The sequence below is a fragment of the Cebidichthys violaceus genome, unplaced genomic scaffold (assembly GCF_023349555.1).
Source record: "Cebidichthys violaceus isolate CVI_PGR_0920_01 unplaced genomic scaffold, fCebVio1.0.p SCAF_1, whole genome shotgun sequence".
Lineage (NCBI taxonomy): Eukaryota > Metazoa > Chordata > Actinopteri > Perciformes > Stichaeidae > Cebidichthys > Cebidichthys violaceus.
This window is the reverse complement of record NW_027176262.1, coordinates 5,968,605-5,981,317: the sequence shown is the minus strand read 5'-3', so window position 1 is coordinate 5,981,317 and position 12,713 is coordinate 5,968,605. Positions and strand designations below refer to the sequence as shown.

Here is a 12,713-nt window from a genome sequence, read left to right as displayed (position 1 = left end):
GATCCGTTGGTCCCTGTGAGACACCGAGGGGAACGGGGGGGGGGGGGGGGGGGACAAGCGAGGAGGACAGCGACAGTGAGGAGCGGGGGAAGACGGAGGGAGCATGTGCCTGCTCTTTTGCAGGCAGCCACGTGAGCGCCTCTCCTCAGCTGCTCTGCTCACACTGAGCCCGCCAGAGGGGAGCAGAGCAGGGTCGCCACAGCGGGAAAAAAAAGAAAGAGAAAAAACACACTCTGGTGCACTGGATACACACACTCTGGTCACAGTTTAGTGGGGTCCTAAACTAGCCCTTGTTACTTTCTGATACATATTTCCTGTAGATTTACATAACCATGTAGAAATGCACCTGACAGACAAACATAAGTATATCCCATGTGCCCTCTTTAAAAAGCACAGATATATTTGACAGTGCATCCGGCCTTGTGAACAGTTGTCTCAGAGTGACATATAGACGATTCAGCCACATAACACCAGAAAATAGTCACAGACATCCGGCACCTGGCCGGGTTGTGCTTTGCATACACGACAGCTGTACAGCTGCTATACAGAAAAAAAAAAAAACTGGATTACATTTCAAATACACAATCGCACACACAAAGAGAAAAACCTCCGCTCTCTGTTCAGCCTTACCAGGCGAGCTTGAAGCCTTTCATTAGTACAGCGAGGAGTGTCTGACGTCCATAGCGTGTTGTGGGCACTGGGCTGCCCGTTCACACCGCCGCATGCTGACTGACAGCCTGCCAAAGCCTCACCTCCCATACACAGAGATGCACGGAGGGCACGAAGGGAGCAGTGGCCGCAGAGACGGATGAACGGTCGGGCACCAAAGTCTGGAAGGACGATCCTCGGCTTTGCCCACCTTTCTGCTACATTCCGTCGCTTGTGCCGAGGTGCCGCAGTGCTGAGCACTTGTGCCAGAAATTCACACCTCCCTGAGGTTCTTCAGTTTTTTCCCAAAACAGAAGGAGGTGACCTGCTCCGCAGCATTCAATGCACAACCGCAGCACGCAGCAGATGGGCTAGCGACTGCAGATGAATGCCAACATGGCCGGTCGCGCTCCCTTTCTAACTCTGTGTCTTTTCTATCATGCTCTGCCTCTGTCCCCCCCTCTCACAGCGTCCGCTCGCTCAAACTCTCTCTGTCTCTCCCTCGGTCTCCGCTGCGGATGAAAGCTGCACTTGCTGTGCTCATAGTGAGCAGGCGCAGGCTCTCTACCCTCCCCCTCCGTCCCTCCTGTTCTCTTCCCTTCTCTTCCCTAGATGGCTCCCTTTCTCTGTTTCTCTCCAATATAAGCCTTCCTGGCCCAGTGTGGAGGATTCAAGCATGCAGGATAGTAGCCTCTGGCCATAACATCCCCTGGGCAATGACCACCACCCCCACCTCCACTCTCCACGCTATGTATGAGAAGGGTATTAAGTGTGTGGGGGGGACCTGCTGCATTTCTTTCCTCTTGTATTGGACTCCGGCCCTGATCAGTGTCAGCAGCTAACCCTGTTAATCTCTTAAAGCATGGAGAGCACTGGGGTACTCCCCATGTTTATAGCCGCGCGCTGTGTACCTGCTCTGCATACATGATGAATCAGATGGACATCATGGTGACTCAGCTTGCTTAGTTGACTACTGAATGTTTTATCACTGCAATAACCTGAGTTTAAATCCGAACCGAGGCCTTTTGTAAGTCATCTTTATTCGTCCCATTGACCGACACAGCAGTGCCAGTCAAGCTCTGGATTAACAGCGATGCTCTGCATGTCAACAGTTAGAACTGTGGTGTCTTTAGTTTCATGCTTTCCAAAACCCAGAACACAAGAGCAAACGCGTTGGGAAGGGATTGATCTGTGTGCTTATCCGTTTGAATGTGAGCCGCAAATGTTTGCATGCACAGCTAACTAGTTTACAGACAGTAGTACGTTAATTGCGTTAATTCCAAGCTAGCTGACTATGTTATTTATTGGAGTTACAGGTTATGTAAAATATTACCTTGCCAGAAATAAGAGTAACAATAGCAACTCTGTCTCTTTGGTTTGTGGAAGTTTATACTCCAAACCTGACAAACATAGCGTTATGTTTTCCTAACTTTTTGCCTTCAGATTCAATTCCTAGCATCATATCAAACAGTTTTCAACCTACTCATGGGACTTCTAGCTTTAGAATTAGCATATGCAAGCCAGCTACAGCTGATAACATCTGCTGGTGGCAGTTGTCATGTCAGTTGACAAAGTCCAAGGCTAGAAATGAGAGGAACACTTTGTTTAACTAGTTACTTTTCATTTGGAGCGGTGAATCTGCAACCCTTATCATTGTCGACAGCATTATGTGCTGTGTGAGAACGGACAGCTTGTCAGTGATGTATACAAAAATACTAATAACAATGAGAAACACCATGTAAAACCATCTCAAATGTGTAATGGATTAACCTTTTATGGTGTTGCAGTAAGTACACCACCAGTAAACAGTCCACTTTATGCGTGCGCATAAATCTTCCACATGCTACCCACACAAATTAAATATTTTCTTCAATATGGAGACCTGCACCTGCATAGGAATTTCCATCCCCCTATACCAGTCCCTGTAAATAAATTATGTAAATTATGCATTGTAGGGATGTATGAGTCTTTCCTTTAATGATCCACTTTAATAATTAAAGAGGCTGCTTTCAGTAATTGTAAACATTTCCACGTGCGCAGTAATGTCACAACGGCAAATATCGTGGGACAATTAAGCAGCAAAAATAACTGCAGTTATAAACTTGACAGAGGAAAGATAACTAAACGTTAATCTTCTGAAATAATATTAAAAAAAAAAAAGTTATGCTGCTGTTCCTCGAGCGGAAATAAGCTCAGCATCTGTACCCTCAGCAAAAAAAGCAAGTTCTACATAACCAGGGTACGTTTCCGTTAACAACTGAGCGATCCTACGACAGGTGGTTATTGAACATATCAATCTGGAGCGTGTTAACATATTAACGCAGCCACACATGGGATCGAATTCTACAAAGGCTTCTGAAGGAGCATCGGCAGGAGAACCGTGTTTGTTTGGGTTGTGAGTTTAAATAACACGTCCTTCTCCAGAATCACAGACTCAGCCTCTCTTCCCTTGACCGCCTCAGGCCACAGGGGTCAGAGAGCAACCGAGCGTTCACTTTAATAGAAGCTGTCATCAAAAGGAAATGACCACAGGCACTGGGTCAGGAGGCAGCACATTCTTCCTGTTTAATCCTTTTAAAGCCCTGCACATTACAAATTACACCTCATTAAGGATGGCTAACACTGTGGCTGATACAAACCACTCTCCACCATCAGAACTGACATTCTGGTTGACCTGCCCAGAAATAGACACAGACACAGACACACACACACACACACACACACACACCCCGACACACACACACACACACACACACACACACACACACACACACACACACACACACACACACACACCCACGCTTTAATGATTTGATATCATTAGTTTCGTGACGAGTAAAGCACGTAGTAATGTGTTTTGAGTATAGCATAATATAAAGTGGTTATTATCGTTATTGAGCTTAGCCTGCTGAGTCACTGAGCTTCATTCATTCATTCAACCTGCTTTTTTTTTTTTTCAGATGTCGATGATGCCAGGAGAGAGTGAGTGCATGAATGACTTGGAGGCAAGCAACTAAAAAAAAAAAGATAATGGCAGGCAGATGATGCAGTTGCACTTGGGCTCTTGGTCTGGGAGGACAAGCGTTCCCGTCTCAGACCGCGGGTCCCGCGCCAGCTTCAGGACGTGCTCAGAGCTGAGATCAGTACACTTAACTTTGGTGATGTGTACAGTGACATACGCTTGCGTATTGCATCCATTTTTTTAATCATAACTTTGTGAATGTCTTAGTTGGCATTGGTCCACTATTCAAAAGTTAATACAATACAACATCTCTGCACCTTTTTTTCTTTTCTTTTGCATATTTGCACATGTGCATCTCGGGCTGTAGATGGCTCCAGAAGACTTTTATTATGAAAAACCCTTAGAGGGAAGAGGATCAGCGAGTGAGTCTTTCATTCTGCACCATGGAACAGGCAAGAGCAGTCAGGATGACACGCTCTCTCTCCCTGTGTGTTATTTGCCAGAATTGTTTCTCCCCATTGCAGATGTAAAGGTAAGACTGCAGGGAGAGACACGTGAGGAGAGGGACAAGAGGCAAAGCTCTGAGAGCTCTAATCCCCTCCCAGGTCAAGTAGTGAGTGATGGAGCCTGAGCTTCAGTCAAGCAAGAGGACGGAAAGTCATCTCACACATCTGGTGCCCACCTTGTCATGGCTTGCGAACGTCACAGAAAACAATACCCATACCCATAGACAGACGCAGAGTTCAGGCAGTATGATGTCACCTGCTCCCCCCCCCCCCCCCCCCGACTGCTGAGAATTTATGTAATGGACGAGCGGTTCATCTCGACCCCGGCGCTTCCTCTACTAATGTGGCTGATGCACTGAGGAGCATGCATTGTTAATATCCATCCCTGTTATTTTATAAAAAGAATGCATCAAAGCAACCAGAGGGGTCAATGTGACATTTCATTACTTCCGCATCTCCAAAAAAAAAAATACTGTTACACAACATGAGCGTATTGTATACTGTGGCTGTATCTATCAAAAGCAATTATTGATAAATAAATGTGTTATACATTAGAGGAGACATTGGCCTGTTATGTCCAATAATGCAACAGGAGGTTGTTTACCTCAGCTTTAACACAGAGGCTTAGTTAATTTAATTTCAACCCATTAGGAAGATGATGTCAGCATAACGCAAATAATACCAAGCCTGATTATTGAAAGATGGACTTTATACATCAGGCCATACTTTTGGTTCCATTCGAGTGTTTTTGGGGCCTTTGAAGCCTGTCCTGCCGTGTTTTGTGTCATCTTTCTTGCCGTGTGTGATTGTAGTTTGACTCTTGGTTAGCACACTGTCCAGCCTGCTGAGAAGAAGCGTCTACAGAGGGGTGCTGAATGGACAGCTCCTCTAGAGAAGAGTCGACCGCTGGATCGGAGACGTGTTCCTCTCACTGACGCCCCCTGCTGGCCAGACAGCAGCTGAGTTCTGCTAAAGTAAAACACCTGTCACGATCAAATAATAAAACAAAGGTGTCTCCACTGGCATCAGGCTAAAACAGGAATTGATTTACTTTCATGTAAAAGTAAATTGATTTACACTCAATTTCCCTGAATACATGTTTGATGTTCCCTTTATGGGAAGGTTTCTAAAATAAATGCAACGAATAGAGGTTCCAACTCATATTTCATTGACTGAGTTACACCTTAACAGATAGTTAACTATTAGTCAGCAAACCAGCTGTCATGGGATTTCAGCATTAGCTTCTTTTTTAACATTCCTTGAACCCTAATCTGGCCCAGAGACTTTTTAATTTAACTCTAAGAATAGCATTGGCAGATAATCTGGATTAATCCCTCTACACTGCTTTGTGGGATTGGATGGCGGGGTGATTTTGACTCTCCATTTGCCTGGTGGGCGTTCCTTTCCCTGTAACACACTATGGATTACGCTTGGACCGCTTTCCTACTCATGTCGCCCAAACCCCCATAGATTGATCTCTACTATCTGATCAGAGAGGGAAAGGGGTGACCGCGTGACTGGATGGCTGCTTGTTTATTGTTGAACTGAACACGTCGGTCAATCTGAGCGCTCGAGGCCACAGTGTGCATTTGTTTTTTGATGTTTGTGAATGAGAAGAAGGTGTGGATTCAAAACAGACGGCGTAGTAGTAAAGGTTTACATGACCGATCAACGGAGTCACAGGGAACAGATGAGAATAAGGTTAAACAGATGCAAACATGGGACAGAAATGCACAACAGAAAGCGGCTCAGTAGGAAGCCCGAGTCAATTTAATATGATGCAGAAAACAAAGCAGCAGCAGACATCCCACTGAGGACAGAACAGACACTTTGCAGACAGCCAACATTGACTAAAACATAAAAGCCCAGAGAGGGAGGGTGAACGGCAGAACGATGGCAGTGAGGAAGAACGGCAGTATACGTTCGATTGCAAAAAAATAAATAAAAGAACATCACTGCGAATGATAGATATCATGTTTAATATCAGGTCAACCCAAAAAGTGATGAAGTGAAATACAGATGGCCTTCTGCAAGGCTGTCACGTGCCCCATGAATAAAAGAACAAAGCACGGCACATGCTGACATTAAAGCACTCATTTAAAAAAGCCTTCCATTTCCTGTTTCTGCTGCAGCAAGCAGGATGAAAATAGGCCGAGGTTTCTTTTTCAACAAACCCCAAACACACGCACACACACACACACACACACACACACACACACACACACACACACACACACAATTATTAAACAAAGCGGAGCAAGAGAGAGGAGAAGAGGTGGTGGAAAATGGAGTTTGGGATTATCTCTATTAAACTAAACAATGGGTTTAGGCTTGACAGAGAATAGACGTCACTGATGAAAATAAAGTCAGTGAGTAACTCCGCCCACCCCTATGCATAGCGATGCACCATTATGAAACGGCCCACAACCGACCGACCGACATCTGGGTCGGCCAGATGTGACCAATCCACCAATCTGTTCTTTGTAACTGTCATCATACAATTTCTGGGATTCCAGTTGCATTTAGCCACAGCACCACTTGTGCATCATAACTTTTTTTTTTTAACTCAGACTCAGCCAGCAGTTATTATTCTATCACTTAAACTGCATTTTTGTTACACTGATCTGCTCTGTTCATTTGATGCAGTGGGTTACTATCACTACACAAATATGAACTCATAGCTTCTGCTAGAAGTCACCTTAAAGGAGCAGTGTGTAGGATCTAGTGCCATCTAGTGGTGAGGTAACAGATTGAAACCGACTGGATACTCCTCCACTCACCGCTCCCTTTCCAAGTGTGTCGGAGAACTACAGTAACGTGAAAAGGTTAGAATGCCCTCTCAAGAGCCATCTATGAACAAACGTGTTTTTGAAGTAACACCAGTGTCTGTTGACCAAGTACTACTGAAAAATGATGAAGCCCAAAAACTGACAGTTCTTGTCAGAGATTATTGAACAAGTACAACAATAAATAGAACTGTTACAGCAACATAATTAAAGGGACAGGTCCAAAATGTTTATTTGACTGTTTAAATGTCATTAAAGAACCTTATAATTATGAATAAGATTCGACACTAACAATAACCCCGTCACTGTGTTTGTGTTATCAGTGTTCAAATGACAAATTAAGATTCATGAGAAGTTGAGCAACATTAATAAATTGATCAGTACAGTATATCTCTATTGGCAACCAGCAAAAAGACACAACACGTCTTTGTATATTTCTTCAGCATGAACTGTAGCTATTATGCAGTACATCAATAAGTCATCACATTCATAACCCTGAGCTCCTCAAATACACAGTCGCTCTGTTCAGAAAGATGATGTCACGACACAGAGAGATCGGGTTCTGCTGATCTCCCCAGATCTAGTCCACATTCAGTAGTGGAGGGAACATTTTAGCTGCTGCTGTATCACTGCACTGCTGACACTCTTGTCTAGGGACAGAAAGAAGAGTCACTTGGAGGAAGCTCTTTAACCGTAAATATTTAAAATGCATTAGGGCTTTTTAGTCATATTTTTGTACAATTTAAGTTTAACGGAAAAAAAGAGAAAAATCTATATTAAAACCTTCGTATCACTAAATTGGATCTTTAGGAGATTCCTGTGCTGTTTTTTTTTCCTCATTTCATCATCGACATCATTGTTCGTAATTACATAACTACCCAACGGCAGCTCAGTCGTCACACAATTATGGAATAGCTCCACATGACCTCATAATCAGTGAGCAAGAAGATACTGTGGTGTGGAAAGCCAACGTGGTCAGACGCGCTGTCGCTGAGGGGCTGTTCACTGTTCGTAAAACTCAAACACAAACACAAACCGCCGCGGGTGAAAGAATAACCCCATCTGTGTCCCAGTGCTCTGTCCTCAGAGAAACCTTTGTTTAACCTTTATTTAAACAGACAAGTTGATTAAAAACACAGCAGCTGCATGGATGACACGCTCTAAATTAAGTCCATGTTCATCCCGTACCAGTTCGACTTTTTTGACACTGACATACACTCACTTTTGAGCTCTGGAGCAAAGACAAATGCTTGAAGGCATAGCTTGAGGAAAGATATATATATCTATATCTATATAGATATAGATATATATATTAAAGGACTCTGCCTGTAGAGTCGTGATGGGATAAGGGATTGGGGTGGAGAGATATTGACTGACCCCTCCCAGACAATCCTTCCATCTAGTCATTCAGGGCTGTTGCCACAGAGACAACCCTGCCATCGTTTTAACCGGGAGCGGTCCAGCCTGCTGCTTCAGGGCCACATGTGGACCTTGCCTGATGTTTTCAGTCAGAAATACAGAAAGGGAAAACACAATGCTAAGCCACACGGAGGCTGCGCGCACACACACAGACACGCCGACTTTACATTTGCTTACCACTGCTATGCCGCTATCGCCCAAAAGGCCTTCAAGGACGGCACTTGAGCTATTTCGAGCTTCACAAATGATCACCGTCATTCATGGTGACAAAGCAACAATCACCCAGCAAGGCCTCAGCCTTTCAAAACGCCTCAACTTTGCAGGGATTGAATCTGCAAAGCTAATGCCATGAATCACAACCAAGACCCACTGCTTTTTCCGCATCAAGCCTTCACGGTGGATGGAAACCTAAAACCCTGGATAACATCAACAAGGTCAAATATTGCAGAGAGGGAAATTGTTCTCTCAGATAACAGCAAAGTTCTGTCTTACAAAACCCCTAAATCCAAAAGATAGTATTCAAGTGTATCATATTTACCAACCTGGCACTAACAGGACACAAATGCACAACTTTGGAACAGATCTTTAGTAGTCATACTAAATATAGTCATAAAATAGCATGGCCAGTGACTAAAATGCTGTGGGACTGGTTGATTGATTTTCTGTCACGAAGATTTAAAAGGATGCATAAACCTCTGAACTGGACACTTCTCAGAATCCACCACCACCACACTAACGTGCCTTTGAGTAAGAGACTGAAAAAGATTTATATATTTTATGGATTCCTTGCAGGAAGTCTCTCCATTCTCAAACCAACAAGTCACATCTGTCAGAGGGAAGCATAAGTTAATATGAAACATGTCTAAAGCATTTTTGATCAACTGCTCCATTTCCAGCCACACACCATACTTTTCTCAGTCATGTTTTACAGCCACTCACAGTGGCCCTCTTACTGTCCAGCCAAGACAAAGTTGATGTGAATACTCCAAGTTCAAACAATGCAGACACACCTTTCAGTCTCTTCCATGATACTACTTTTGTTTTGTGGTAGTCCTCGCACATTATTAATACACAAATGAACACAAGTAACTCAATGATGTCTCAAAATGCAAGAACTGTCAATGAAATGCCTTTCTCTGTGTCACTCATCTGTACTTTGAAAACAGAAGCACGCTCCTAAAACCCTTGAAACACTGAAATGTAATATGAGAGGACTGTTTCTACAGACATATTCTACAATAGCAATAAGTCTACAGACATATTGATATTGAGAAAATGATTTTGAAAGTGTATGTTTAAGTAATAAACAACAGTAAAAAGACAACAAAATAATATAATCCAATTCAATGTTTAAGAGGTACTCCAGCAATATAATATTACAGTTTAAATAATTTGGAGGACTCACTAGATATGTGAAAGTTTAAAATCCATTCGATGGAGTCCAAGAAAATCGGACTTTTCGTCCCAAGTATGTGCCAAGCTTCAAAAATATCTTTCATTTCCCATAATGCAACTAGGTAGTGGAGAACGTGTGCGTCTTTCAAATTCCAAAAATCCAGTTTGTAACACAGGCTTTTATGTAATACATGTGTCATCTATGGGCCGATCATCACGACATCGTCAGGGTTATTTTCTCAGACATGACGAAGCTCCTCCAGGGCAACAGAAGACAATATATGACTGTTTTCACAGGCTCAGTAGAACTCCTCCGAACTAGTGATCTAATCCTGTGAAATCGGTGGCGTGCCCATTTATTGAAGACTTTTACAGTTTCTCTACAGTCTTGCCCTTCGCAGCAATGCAGTGAGTAGTCATATTTTAGCCACAACCTGGCCATATTGGAATCAAAAGGACTACAGTGTCCCAACCTCTAACCCTGCGGTGCTCCTGCAGAGGACAACGCTGACAATGTCTCAGTAAATGTTGCTACAGCAGTTTTGTTCCTGGATCTCACACACTGTGAAATCTGAGGACCAGAAGAACTAGTCGTAGATGCAGTTATGGGATGTATATAAAGTATGCCACAATGAAACAGCTCCCTCTTTTGGTATATGCAAGTGTGACATTCTACGACGAGATAATCACATGACTTGAAGACTGAGAACATAGGTTAATTAAAAGAAAAGGGGGAGAATATACAGATATAGAATACACATTCATTATCTTTGAAGCGGCCATATAATGTTAATGCTCATGTGTGGAGTGTCTTTTGCTTGGTGAGTCATATCCTACCTTTGGGGTTTCCATATCAGTTTCTTCCACTTCTTTTGCTTGGCCTATCAGTGAGGGTAGAGAAGAGTGAATGAGAGGTTTTGGTAGAGTAGCTTTTCTTTTTCATGACGTGATTGTCCTGATGGCAGTTGGCGCAATAGTTTAAAATTCACTGATATTGATGTCTCACGTCTGCTACAGTTTCCAGAAGTCCCTAGACTAAATAAACAGAAAACTGTCTCTGGTCTTCACAAAAGGTAAGGAACCCGTTATTTTTGCGTTTCCTGGTAAGAAAACAAAACACACTTTACTTTCAAGAGGACCAGAAACCACCTCGGTACGCTGATTTGGCGAGCGCTCGAGTTCAAATGGCGAGCCCTGAGCGTGGTCGTAAATATAAGCTCTGACATTTACTTTTAGTCTTATTGCAATCCAGACGATTTAAAGCAAACGAGAATTGTTTCCGTCTAACATTTCACACAAAAGAACATGCGTGCGCATTTTGTGTGTCTTTGTGCGCGCGCGTATTAAAGTAAAGCAATGTGTTATTGGGCTTGCAGAGTGCTGTCGCTGCTGTGACTCAATACAGAGCGCCCACATGTACCATGAATCACTGTGATCAGAGGCCCTCAACCACTCCTCCATCTATTCAATCAATTCATTTCTGCTGTGGCACCTGATAATACATTTGCCTCTCCAGTCAAAGCAATTTCTTCCCACTCCTTTACCCCTGACCGAGCTTCCCAGCACCTATTGAGAAGTTCCCTTCGGCTGTGCAACAACAACCACAGATCTTATGCCTGTCAGTGAGGGAGTGAAGTTTAACATTTTCTCAATGAGAGGAAATGTATTAACTGAGGAATTTCCTTTTTGAGATCAAACACCCAAGCATTAACATTTTTAGCCAAATGCTGTGTTGCTGCTTGATAGACTCACAATAAATGCACAGTGGATGTTGAAAATGTTGGCTGTGAGTGCCTGTTCTCTTACAAACGTAGGAAGCAGAGGAACAGAAGAAGCCCTGAGTTAGAACACTCCATGGCCCCTGTTGTAAAACAGCTAGAGGGGAAATCAATCATGTCTGCTACGGTGGAAGGCAATGCAGAGGAGACAGATTACACCGCTGATTAATGAAACCAGAAAAACGGACCTCCCATTAAAGACGGATATGTTTCAGGACGGCAATCTGCCACGAAGAACTGAATTTGACAGTTGATGTCTTTAGAGTTTAGCGTTAATCCTCCACAGCTCTGCATTGTGTTATTAATTTTAACAAGACAGATTGATCTCCACCTACAAAATATCTAAATGTCTTCCCTGTGGATATGCATCTGGAGAAGAGTGCCTATTTGCAGATTAAATGTTGGCCTGCTGGGGCAGAGATGTATACATTTAGCATGATCAGCTGGATTGATTTGCTGATGAACATATGTGAATTACAGCGCGAATCACCGGAGGCCCTGTGATTAGTCAGCGGTAAAGTCCTGTTGGATGCAGACACACGGCCCACTTCAGATTGACACAGGGGGAGCTAGATGTGCATTACGACTGGCTCTACCCTGCTCCGTATAGTCTCCTCACCATTGCCCACATACTGTTACTATTTTGAGTGGTACAATGGATTGAATGAACTCCAGCTTCACTACCTCACAGACCACAAATTCCCCATGCAACCAATACTACATTAATTAAGACAGTGCATTAAGTGGGCTTAATGACGAATGGATTGGTATCAATTTGAGCTCCAACTGAGGACGGAAACGCGCAGATTTGTTTCAAAAAGACAAAACGCGGGTCTAAATTTAGTTTAGTTCATGCCATTAAATGACATATGTGCATGACATATCTCCCGTAACTCTCCAGTGAGGCAGATGTCCACCTAGCATGAAAACAAGACCTTTCACAACAAGCAGTGAGTGGCTGTGCCAGTGACAGACAGACAAGCTACTTAATGAATCACCTACAGTGAGGGACGTCAACAGCTGGCCCAAAATACAGGCTGTGATATGATAAAGACTCCGGTTCAGACTTGTGAAAATATTATTGGAAGTTTTTTAGAGGACATTTTTTTGGGAAACGGAGAATGGCTTGAAGACTCCCTTTTGAAATAGTTCTAATCAACCCATGCCAAAACTTTAGAGTCTGCAGACAAAGAACCATATGTTCTGTTTTTATCTAAAA

The 12,713-nt window shown here is 43.3% G+C and overlaps 1 protein-coding gene across 14 annotated transcripts in view; it reads right to left on the bottom strand.

The window, feature by feature from the left end:
• gramd1bb (GRAM domain containing 1Bb) overlaps nucleotides 1-12,713 on the bottom strand; it is a 97,614-nt gene that overhangs the window by 38,631 nt on the left and 46,270 nt on the right. For 8 of the 14 annotated variants that reach the window (XM_068707715.1, XM_068707751.1, XM_068707694.1 and 5 more), the window contains exon 2: nucleotides 10,554-10,597. The exons of 5 other annotated variants lie outside the window; for them this stretch is intronic. In XM_068707715.1, coding sequence (XP_068563816.1) covers nucleotides 10,554-10,597 — 44 coding nt within the window. Of the gene's footprint in view, nucleotides 1-630; nucleotides 1,517-10,553; nucleotides 10,598-12,713 lie in introns of those variants that run through there. One more of the 14 variants, XM_068707760.1, reaches the window with a different exon arrangement.